The sequence below is a fragment of the Ambystoma mexicanum genome, chromosome 2q (genome assembly GCF_040938575.1).
Source record: "Ambystoma mexicanum isolate Mex_15411 chromosome 2q, UKY_AmexF1_1, whole genome shotgun sequence".
Lineage (NCBI taxonomy): Eukaryota > Metazoa > Chordata > Amphibia > Caudata > Ambystomatidae > Ambystoma > Ambystoma mexicanum.
The window spans coordinates 773,124,110-773,136,331 of NC_090924.1; the positions used below are offsets into that span (position 1 = coordinate 773,124,110).

Consider the following 12,222-nt stretch of genomic DNA (forward strand, 5'->3'; position numbering starts at 1 on the left):
TTGTATTACCGAGTACTTGTTTTTGAGAATTAATACTATAAAAATGTTCCCATAAATTATGTTGATGCGCACAATGTAAGCATTTCAGAGTCTAAAATAACGTTTTTGTAGGGTGTTTTAAAAGTCTGTACACTTTATTGTGATATTTTACAACCTTCCGAAATGGCCGCTCGTTTGGTTTGTAAAGACGAACCACCACGTCCAGGCAGAGCGAGTAAAGTTGTCCTTCTTTTCTTTTCATGCCTGCCTGCACCTCGAGTTACATGCTCTTCTTCCGCGACACTCGGATTTGGCAAGGGTGCTGTGCTGCTGACTTTTTTTTACAATCATGGCGCTTTACAACTTTAAGAAAATTATGGTGGTCCCGTCCTCTAAGGTAAATAGCAACACCGTAATGTTTGATTATGTACGTTCTGTCCCGTGAGCTGGCGTTTGCTTGGCTTGCCTACAGAGCTTTTTTGTAAGACACGTGTTTGTGATACTGCTCATGCAGGCACTACATGCTACGTGTTGCCATTATATTCTTCGTCGCATTGAACTTCTTGTTATTGTGACGTAGTGGGAAGTGTACTTTGTACTTCAAATACATAACGCATCGCAGCATATTTCGTTTCTTTTGTATTTATCCGCCCATGTTCTCACTCTTCACCGCAGTTTGAGGGTCCGAGCTTAGTTATTTATTTGACGTTGCTTATTTTTCATAACGTTATTATTCATGTTGTCTTTCGGACGTTGGCATATTTTCGTGATGTACAACCATACACTCTAGAACCGTGGGACCCATGATATAAATGGGTAGGGTCATGTCAAACACAGCCGAACGTAGAAAATTGTCACGTACACCCTGACATAAATTATTTAGCAAATTAAGTGACGCTGATAAGCAGGTCCGGTCGAGGCATGGGCACTTTGTACCCATGCATAGGGGCTGAAGGGTCCGGGCAGCACCAATGTTCGAGGCTCGCTAACCTCCTCAACCCCCTGTGACGAAATATCCACGCCCAGAGGCCTATTAAAACACTGTAGGCAATATGATTACTGGTCATCACTTTCTTTCTTATAGAAGACAATTTAAAGTAGCAGTGATGTGTATGTATATAGAAGTCATCATGGTTATGGACATAGCCTTCTTATCGTTTCAATGCAGAGTGGTATTGTTAGTCTGAAAGCACACACACAACACCATTTAGTTGTCTAAATCTATATCCTCAAGGCCATTTCAAATATATCACAAACGACCTGTTTAAAACTTCGTTATTCACAGGTGTTCATATTTAACACATCAAAAGCGTTTATTTTTCGCATGTATTATTTTCATCATATGTGAAACCTTTTCAAACTATGTAACGCAAATGCCCTTTCACCCATTGCCTTTTGTTGGAGTCTTAAAGCCCTGAAAGCACATTTTCAAAACCCAAAGGCCATTGACTTCTGCTGAATTGCATTCTGGTTTTTATATTCTCCCATTCAAGGTGGGGGCCGGTGCCGTAATGCCACAATTGTACACTTTTTGCCTTACATGCTTCGCTAAGGATTTATATATCTGTGTGAGTACCTTACTATGGCTTGTGTATTTGTAAAGTCCTCTTTATAAAACGGAGCATTATTGAACGCCTAACATGGGAGTGAGGATGGGACATGTGTCATGAATATTTACCCAGGATGTGGCAATATAGATTGCAATCGTGGAGATTTTCTGCTTTTCAGGGCAAAAGTAGAGGATGCATGTGGCTGAACAGCATCCACTCACATTTTTCAGAGGGCGGACAACAACCCTGCTGTGTTTTTTTTTTTAAGCTGGCAGGCTTGCTCAAATGGCTGATACCCAGTGTGTGATATTCCCAGTGCAGATTCTTATCCACAATATAATATAAAGTGCCGTCAAAGTCTCTAATTGTGATTTTGTTTTCCAGGGAATATTTCACCATAGCTTGTTATGTTCGAAAGGTGGGCATCTTTTTTTTTATAATTTGCCAGCTTAGTTATTGGAAATCTTCTCTTTCAGGTTATTTTTCCTTTGTTGATAAAAAAAAAGTTGAAATGCCAATGCTCTTTTTGCCTTGCACTTGTTCGTCTAATGGGAAGGGTCAATTGAACTGAATTTGTTTATCTCACTTTAAAATATGTTCATTTACTGTGCATATATATTCATGGGTGCCAGCTTTTGCTTTTTCGCTATGCTGGCAGAAGGTCCCACACCGAGTGAAGCAAGGCACCCCTACCCATCCCTTGGTCCAAATGCCACTTTTTAAAGCACATTTTGCAGGAGGAATAGGAAAAAAGCCATATGATCTACCCGAAGGTGTAAACTAAATCTCAGCAGCAGTCACGAAACCTGCTGAGTTGCAATTGCTATATTCTGCTGTAGGATCCCCTGCTTCCTGTTGTTACTCCTACACCTGCGCAGCTTTGGTCTGCTCTCCCCCTCCAATCAAGCAGCATTGATGAGGCCTCCTTCTCATTTTGAAGTGATTAGCACTTGATTATTTTGCAAAATGCATGGTAAGATGTCACCAAACCTAGACTCAGGAGGAGAGGAGACCGAAATCCTGCCCCACACAGAGTTTTCGAGGAGCATGGCACTGCATCTGGATTTTTTTTTTTTCGTCGCCCCATGCAAATGGCAGAATCTCCACATGGGCTAAATTACACTCCTGCCCATGTTGTTTAAGGAGAACGGGCATATTTTTGAGCCTCCTGCCTTTATGACTTCACCCTTGTTAATTTTGTTTGAATACCTGCAAAATTGCTTACTCTCACTGCCGCTAGACCTCCCAGGTAAATGGGCTCTATCGCACTGAAAGGCCATCCTGCAGTAAATGAAACCTGCCATGTTTGCTCCAGGCCCAACTCTGCTCTGACAAGACATCCTTGGAAAATGCTTGGAGTTCATTTTTTTTAACAGTCAAAGTATTCCATGTCGGTAGCTTCTGAAATAAAAGCATATTGCTAGTTTGGACAATATTGCCAAATGAATTGTATTCATTGGTATTTATGATACTGCACTGGTTACCTGGCCACCCTCTGATCTTGGGCCCAGGTCCCCTCCCCTGCCAGTAGCACACCTCCACTGCCTTCTGGCAACCCCCGCACTTGGGTACTGTTTTCTGTATCCCTACAGTCCCACTACCAGCACTCGACACCTGATGCCTGCACTTTCCCTTGCACTTGCCACCTGCTGGCCGTACTCTTACTTACTGTTATTTATTCTATTATCCCATGTACTGCACCTTCCCCTCCCCATTGCCCCTTCCATGCACTTGCGCAATCTGAATGACACCTGGCCTAGTAGGATCCTTGTCTGTCTTCCCTCTGTTCCCCGGGCGGATATCGGTTCGTCCGGAGCAGGGCAGGACTTCTCCCAAGACAGAAAAAAATTATACTTTCACTCAAACCCTCCAACTGCAAAGGAGACAACTGCCCAGCCCAAATTATAAAGGATGCAGCTAGAGACCTAGCCACCTTCATCTCAAAGCTTATTAACGCATCCTTTAAGACAAATCTTGTGCCTAACAACCTCAAACAATCTTGGGTGCTACCATTGCTCAAAAAACAAACCTTAGACCCATCTATACCAACTAATTACAGGCCCATCACCACAGTCCTCTTCTTAAAATCACTGACAGAGTAGCCTACCTACAAATTCAGGACTACATAGAAACTAATAACCTACTAGGCTCACGCCAGTCTGGCTTCCGACCCCTCCATGGCACAGAAACAGCCTTGGATTGACCTCAACACTCAAATTGACGAGCTGAAGGACAATGGTAAACCAGCTATGCTACTTCTCCTTGACGTATCGGCAGCCTTTGACCTAGTGGATCATGCAGTATTATGCAACCATCTCAGGTCAGCCGCCCATTTCTCAAGTGATGCCATAACTTGGGTGCAATCCTTCCTTGCAAACTGCACAATGAGTCTTCTCCAGCCTAGCAGCTTCTGACCCCCTACAAGTCTCTTGCAGCGTTCCTCAAGGATCATGTGTATCGCCTACCATGTACAATATCTTTACTAAGCCCTTGTTCGACAAGTTGGACAGATTGGGTGTCACACTAACTATGCTGATGACACTCAAATCCTTATCCCCTTTCGGGTAACTTCTTGGAGGACTCGGCCTTAGTAAACAAGATATATCTCCTCATTCAGGCATGGGTGGCAATCCCATGGCCTTTGCCTGAATGACGATAAAACAGAGCTGGTGCTCTTAGGCTCAGAGATGGTCATAAAAAAACGTAACCCCAGCTACGCCTCATTCAACATTGACAACAATGTCATCAAAGTGATGCCAGCCATTAAAACCCTTTTTTTTATCTCGACTCGGCACTTATCTTCAAGAAGCAAACTAACTCCCTAGCTTCTTCTACAGTTTATAGGTGCAAATTGATCCGAGCCTGCAGACCATTCCTTTCTGAAACCAGCTGCATCACATTAGCCAATGCACTTATTCTTTCCAGACTGGATTATTGCAATGCTTTATATGCTGGATCCAATAAGTACATCATTGATAAACTGCGAAGACTCCAAAACAATGTACTTAGAGCAGCCTTAAACATCCCGAACAGAGAGCATATCTCTGCATTCAGAAGAAATGCCCACTGGCTTAAAATTAAGGATAGAATCGCCCTCAAAACCCTCTCTCACATCCAACTGTCTTAATAATATAGCGCCACCCTATTTGTAGAAAGAGTTTAATAAAAGAACCTCTGACCGACCAACAAGGACATCTAATGCCTACACTCTAGAGGTTCCTAGATACAAACTGATCACAGCCGGCGGTTCTAGCTTTCCGGTTTTGGCCGCTCATTCATGGAATGCACTCCCACTAGATCTTAGAATAGACCAACCTTACTCTGCATTTAGACGGAAACTCCTCACCCGGCTACGAACAAATGACTCCTAACACGATCCGACTATCAAAACCTGCTGACCCTTTCCGACCTCTTGTCCTACCCACTCTTGAATGACTTCCAAGAACTGCTACGCTAATCACTGCTAACTGTATACCTTTGGCACCCGCCTGCCTATACTTTGGTTTCTCATTGGGACCATTTGGTCATTGCTAATTGATGGTTGCACTCAAGCTATCACGGTTTATAACTGCTTAAGACACACTGTATGTACCTACCTATGTAACTAAGTATCCTATGTATTTGTATGCTCTGTAACTAAGCTTCCTAAGTGTACCTGTATTGCTTGCGCCCAGCTACCTGAGGGTTTTGGTTTGCGCTATACTAACTAAACAAACAAACAAACAAGCTCCATCCCTGGATGTTAGGACTTCCCGCATCTAGTCCTGCCCCGATTTACATGCTAAAACCCTACATGTGGTTGCCTCACTACTGGCAACCTAATTGTCTACCTAATAGGGTGCGAGTTGGGGTCTCTGTGCCCCCCACCCCCGCATCAATCATTTTATTTGCCTGCCTCTTGTTTGTCTTACTATTAGCCCTGCATTACAACACTATATTCAAGTCCCAATGCTTCATCTTTCGTCTCTGCCCCCTCCACTACCTCCTGTTTCTTGTGGGCCATTCTGGGTGTCCAGCCAGTCCATTGCTTCTTCCGGGGTTTCAAAGAACAGTGCCTTATTTTTGTGAAAGACTTTCAGCTTCGCTGGGTACATAAGCATGTATTTGTAGTTCGCCTCTTGTAGTCTCCTCTTTACTGTTCCAAAGTTTAGTCAGCCTCTTTGTACCTGAAGCGTGTAATCTGTATATGCGGTTATTGTTGCAGTTGCTCTTTTTATCGTGCCCCCTTTGCGAAAATATTCTAGGATTCTCTCCCTGTCCCGGTAGTTTAGTATTTTGGCGATGATGGCCCTTGGAGGGGCGCCTGGTGCTGGTCTGTGTGTCAGGCTCGGTGGGCTCTTTCCACCGCGAATCCTTGGGTGAGCGCCCCACCCTCGATTTCTTGCAGCAAAATAGTTTCAATGTATTTAGTAGGGTTTGTGCCTTCTTCGCCTTCCGGAAGACCTACAATGCGTACATTATTTCTTCGGGCCCGTCCTTTGGCCTCTTCTGCTCTATTTTCCAAGTTATTTACTTGCTGGCGCAGTGTGTGGATCTCCGGCGTTGGCTTTGCAGGTGGTGGTATTTTATTGGACCTCTTTCTTCAACTCTCTCTTGCGTTCTGCAATCGCTCTTAATGTCTTGCTGTAGGAGGGTGACATCTACTTGCACTGCGTCAATTTCAAATTCAAGTGACGTTTTGAGGTTCGCCATGGCTGTTTCCAGTTTGGTCTCCCACGTGACCTTTAAGTCTGCTATCGCTTCTAGGATGTGTCTTTCTCTGCTTGCTGCTTCTGTGGGTTTTTCTCTTTCATTCTTGCGCCTTCTGTTGGTTGTGGCGTTCTGGTATATTCCTCTGTGGTGGGCTGTTTCCCTTTCGATTTGGGGACCTTTGACGCCATCTCTGTGTTCGTTAGGGTGTGTGTCTCAGGCGCCAAGAGCCCTAGGCTACGCAGGGCTAGCTTTGCAGGTTTGATTTCGCATTGGCTTCTGGGCTTTTCGCCCAGTATCTTGGGTATATCTGCCGTTGTTTGTTGTGCTTGGCCTAGGATTATCTGCTATGTTGTTTCGTTTGGTCGGGCTCCAATGCTTAACTAACTGATGTTGTCGTCTCGCTACATCAGCACTCGCACTGCGGGGCCTTGTGTTGGTCTCCCGTCTGCTTCTGCCCACGCCCTCGGAGTGGGGTAACGTCTATTCTTGGCTGCCTCCTTATTTGTTATGTTATTCTTATTGTCCCCCTCCCAGTTGAACAGCGGGTCCTTCACTTGCCTGCAATCTTGCGGCTCGCCAATGTGGGCAGCGTGGTGCCAAGGGGGGTGTTTTGTCTCTTGGTCTTACTTCTGAAGTTGGGGGCGGAGTGCCGTTTCCTCCTCTGGCAGGTCCTCTTAATGACACCTGACCTGTAGTGAGCTGTTTCCTCTTTGTTTGGGGATTCTGAATAACCTCTTTGTGTTGTCTTGAATGCCTGTCCCTGAAAACGGGGCCGCTCTTCTTTTGCGATGCCTTGCGACAGCTTGACAGCCCTTTGTTGATTGCAGTGCTGCTACGTGGGCTGAGCTGTGATGTATTTTCTGGATGCACTATATTGGTGTGTCAAGTCTGGATTTTGGCACCTGGCCTGTTTCCCCTCCTGGGGGGTATGGCACTTATTATCTGCTCCTTCCTTTTTAGGGCCTCTCCGTTTTGCTGTTCATGTTCTTTTTCGCTTCAGGCCGTACGTGGTGTTGTCCTTGGGGCAACCCTTCTTTGTTTGTCTGCATAGCACTTCCCTATGTCTGATCTGTTAGCCAGCCCTTCCTGGGCTCACGTTGGCTGTTAGTTGCACCGTTTAGTGGCTTGGTGCAGTTTCTATTGTTTGCTGGGTCCCTTGGTTTGGTTTCACCGCTCCTGGTCTTTCTGGACTGATCCGTCGGATCCTCTCCACGCTACGTCCTGTGCCGGATGTATGTTGCTTGAGGCAAAATTCGGTCCGCGCCCGCCACTCTGTCTCTCTGTGTTGCTCAGGGCTTCTTACTGTTGACACTGCCGTCCCCTGCCCACACGATTGCTTGTTACCAGTCTCCTTATGGGATGTTTGTATCCTGCTGCTCATCAGCAGTGGCTCGGGGCTGGCTGCTTTTCTCGTTCCCCACCACGTCCTTATTACCTGGAGGGTGGATCAGGTGGCGGTCTAGCGGACCTCTTTCATGCCGCAGCGCTAACTGTAAGCACACTGGTCCATGCCACATTAGTCTTCCGGTGGCCCGGATCGCGTCTCCGTGTGGGGTAGCATGTGTTCTGCTGCGTAGTGGCAGTGGGCATCGGCTGGCAGCATTTCTCATTTCCACCGCATCCTTACCAGCAGCAAATGGGCAAGTCAAGCGGCGGTCTCCTGGACCTTCCTTCCTTCCACAGCCCGAGCTGTCAGCACATAGGTCTGTGTTACTCCTTTCGTCCGGCAGCGTGGATCACGTCTGTGTAGCAAGTTTTCATGCGCAGGCATGCACTGATGTCCTTCTCCGCGGCAGGGGAGTTCTTCCCGTTTTCCTTCTTAACCGCTGCTCGTCAGTTTTGTTTCTTCTGCCTCCTTTGTGCATTGGAGCGGCCATTTTGGGTGGCCTGCCTCCGGGTCTCGTATCTTCAGGCTCGCAATTTTCTTCATATCTGGAGCTCGATTCTCAGTGCGGCGTGGCACATTATGTGCCGCTTGTCTTCCTGTAGCTGGACCCTCATTTAGATGGCATTTTCGTGTGTATTGCCAGCGGGCATTTTCAATATGCAAACGGATCCCCGGGAGCTCCCAGGTGTCTTGATATTGGGAAAATCTTCCTCGGGACCAGCCCTTGAGAGCAAAAATTACCCAATTCAGCCCAAAATACAGGTTCTATTGTGCCGAGCAGTGAACTCATGCTAGTGACAAATAACCCCTTCAATCAGTTTTGGCATTTATTCTAAACAGTGAATTTCAGCAACATTTTGGGATTCAAGTTAGAGAAGATTACAAAACACAAAACTTAGAGAAATGCAAAATATAGAGAAACATAGAACTTAGAGAAACACAGTCTTACGCCCCTTCAATCAGCACTGGGAAACCCTGGCCCTCATAAGCTAGCTGTAACAAGCCCCGCTCAGAGGACAGCGCTGCAGGGTGCCGACAGAGCAACAGGTTCCGGACACTCGATTTTGCTCGAACCAAGTCCACAGATCGATCTCCCACCTGAGTCATGTGGGCATGCATTTTTATAATCTCGTGCTGTCAGTCCATGACGCACAGTTCTAGAACCTTCCCTGTGCAAAATATAGGCTTGCTCATGGGAAAACCCAACTCTGTGAATTTCCACTGTGCTCCTTTCCTGTGCCCCTCCCTACTTGGAGCCCATCTGCGCGAAAGCTCAGGAATGTCTTATCAGTGCCTTCCCAGAGAAAAGAAGATTAGTTTACGAAACCATGCATGGCTACAGTTAGAAAGTCGAGATGAATTAAGCCTATGTGAGCAAGCTCTAAAAGGCATGCACTCATAGCTTAGTGTTCATAGCGCTTAAGACTGGCTATCTAAGCGCTATATAGGTGCCATAATGTTCCAAACACTCCAATAATGCCTATTAGCTACGGAGCTGGGGCCTTCGCCCTGCCTGTCTATCTACAATGCATAATGTGACCTACCACCCCTACTAGGCCTGCATATTCCTTGTAGCTCACTACTGCGTAATGGAAGTGCTACAACAGACTACTGTCAGCATTTTTGGCACATACTTTGAATAAACTATTGGCTTTCAGCGGCTAATGCTGTCATCTAAAGCCCTGATTGGCAAATTTGCAATTTTGTGTATCACTACACCAGGTCTTCCAGCCTCTCACATGGCTGGCTAGCCACGTCCATTTATCCATCAGTTCTGATGCTCTCCGTTCACTTTTTGATTGCGGGATGGCCAGACCTGTGTCAATACAGGGGCAGTTGAAATCGCCCCCCATGATAATAAAGTGAGGATTAAAAGTGGAAACTCCTTTGTCAATTACAGTGATTACTGCTTCAATAAACTCTTTTGGTGGAAACCGCCACTGGATTCCAATATACATTGAGTAAAAGGCAACGCTGTGAATCTTCATCTTTCAGTTTAAAACTGCAATGTACATATTGTGGTAGAAATAAAGTACAATTGCTGAGTACTTTATTTCTACCACAATATGCAGAGCAGTCACCAACTCCTCACCCCTTAACGTCATTGGACCCTCCGCAGCAATAGATGCCCTTAAGCAGTTATATAGAAATCTGCAAGGAGCTGGCCAACCCTGCTGCAGTCTCTACCTCTCCTGTCCCCTCTGAACGACACTGGCCTCTCACTTCATTTCAAAAACTCAGGACATCCTGTCCTCACTCTCCTCCTATAACCTCCCCCCCTCTATTCCCTGGCCTTCCTCTGGCTCTTCTGCAGCCACCCCTCCTCTCTCCTCTTCCTTTCCCCTTTTTTCTGCTGACGAGGTTTCAAGACAAGTCCGATCTATGAAAGTCTCGTCAAAACAGGTCCACCCCTGTTCCTCCAAAACTATCAAGGACCACATTGACTCCTTGGCTCCTGCCCTTGCTGACTTCTGCAATCACTCCTTCGCCTCTGGAGTATTCCCATCCCCTCTCAAGCACTCCCTTGTGCACCCTCTTCTTAAGAAACCCTCTTCCGACCCTTCCTGCCCAGCTAACTATCGCCCAATCTCTATCACTCCCTTCCTGGGCAAGCTCCTGGAGAAACTGGCCATCTCCCAGCTTAATCTCCAAGCTGAATGTGTTGGTAGTCTTCATGACCATCAGTCTGGCTTCAGAGCTGCCAGAAGCACGGAAACTGCTCTCCTGAACATCCGTGAGGACCTGCTCTCGAACCTTGACTCTAACATTCCATGTGTTCTTATTTTGCTTGATCTCTCTTCTGCCTTTGATACTGTCAACCATACCATCCTGCTCAACCGTCTCCGTGATAACCTCAGTATCACTGGTCAGGCTCTGGCGTGGCTGACCTCTTTCCTCTCAAATCGACCCTCCCAGGTCCAACTGGGGTCTTTCCTTTCTGACATCTTCTTCTCTACCTGTAGTGTCCCCCAGGGATCTAACCTCTCTCCCTGGCTGTTCAACCAGTATCTGGCACTTCTCGCCCACCACATCGCCGCTCTCTGCCCCTACTTTCAGTGCTATTCGGATGATACCCAGCTCATTTTCAGGCTACCCTCGGCCCCCTCTTCTCCTTCCCTCATCTCTGACTGTCTTTCTGCTATCCAGGAATGGTGTGCCACCAACGACCTCTGCCTTAATGCCATTAAGACTGAGATTCTACTCATCGGCACTCCCACTCCCTCCTTCCCTGCTGCTCTCTGGCCGGCCTCTCTGGGCCCTCTTCCTGCTCCTACCTGCAAGGCAAAAAACCTTGGAGTCATCTTCGACTCCACACTCTCCTTCTCTCCTCACATATCCGACGTATCTAAGAAGTCACACTACCAGCTACACCTCCTCAGAGGTATCCTTCCTTTCCTCTCCTTCCCCCAGAAGCTCACTGTCTCTAGAGCCCTGGTTCTCTCTAAGCTTGACTACTGTAACAGCCTCCATCTAAATCTGCCCGCCTCTACTCTCCGCCCTTTGCAACTCATACAGAACAGGACTGCAAGACTTGTCCTTGGCCTCAAGCCCAGGGACCGTATCTCTCCAGGACTGAAATCACTACACTGGCTCCCAGTGACTGCGAGGATCAAGTTCAAAACCCTCTGCATTGTCCACAACGGCGTCTGGAACCTTGGGCCAAAATACCTTCAACCCTCTCTTCCTAAATATCTTCCTTCTCGAGCTCTTCGCTCATCCGCCTCCAACTCCCTCAGGGTCAGCCGCTTCTCCAAACAACGAGTTGGGGGCAGATCTCTTTCCACTGTAGGGGCCTCCCTCTGGAACAGCCTTCCTGCCTCCCTGAAACTTGAGGAGAACCACCTCCGGTTCCGGAAGCACCTCAAAACCTTCCTCTTTGCCTCCGCTTTCTCTCCCCCTCTCCCCTGCTAATACTACTGAAACTGCACTGAATCTGCAACTGGGCCATTCACCGTTCTCGGCCCAGCCACACTCCCCTGCACTGCCTCCACGGCAACCCCTGCACTACGGGACTGTGTCTGTATCCATACAGCCCCCCTTCCCAGCACTTGTCTGCACTTACCTCGCACTTGCCACCAGCTGCCCCTTGTTATTTATCCTGTATGCTGTATGCTAATAACCCTGAACTGCACTTTCCCCTCTCCCTTTCCCCCATGCACTTTTCCCTTCCCCTCTACCCTTGCACTTGCGCGATCTGAATGACACCTGGCCTAGTAAGATTGTTGTCTGTCTCCCCTTGTCCCCCCCCCCGCCTCGTCGCGCCTTGAAACACTTGTGTATAGGCGCGTTACAAATGCCTTATCCTATCATATCATATCATATGTGATTCCCGTACGTCAGAACTATGTCAAGAAATATGCAACTCCTAATTCATGACTAATATTTTAAGCAGTTTAAAATAAATCTGTTTAATTTCCAGCTGACCACCTATTTTAAAATGTACATCTATATGCAGGTGCTTATTTGTGTGAAACGGCATCAGTGCATTAAATGTACAAGGTGGGATATACATGTTTTTCTTTTAGTTTGTTTTAAAAAAATGTTTTATTGATTTTATTCAAACGATTAACAAACCCAACTCAACTTACAGTGGTTACATATCTTGCTTGTAAA

At 46.8% G+C, this 12,222-nt stretch overlaps 1 protein-coding gene across 1 annotated transcript in view; it reads left to right on the top strand.

Moving 5' to 3' along the window:
- The first annotated feature begins 229 nt into the window (after positions 1–229).
- Positions 230–12,222, top strand: part of GTPBP4 (GTP binding protein 4) — a 377,564-nt gene continuing 365,571 nt past the window's right edge. The window contains exon 1 of the mRNA XM_069648006.1: positions 230–376. Within this exon, the coding sequence (XP_069504107.1) occupies positions 329–376 (48 nt within the window). The 5' untranslated portion in view covers positions 230–328. The remainder of the gene's footprint in view (positions 377–12,222) is intronic.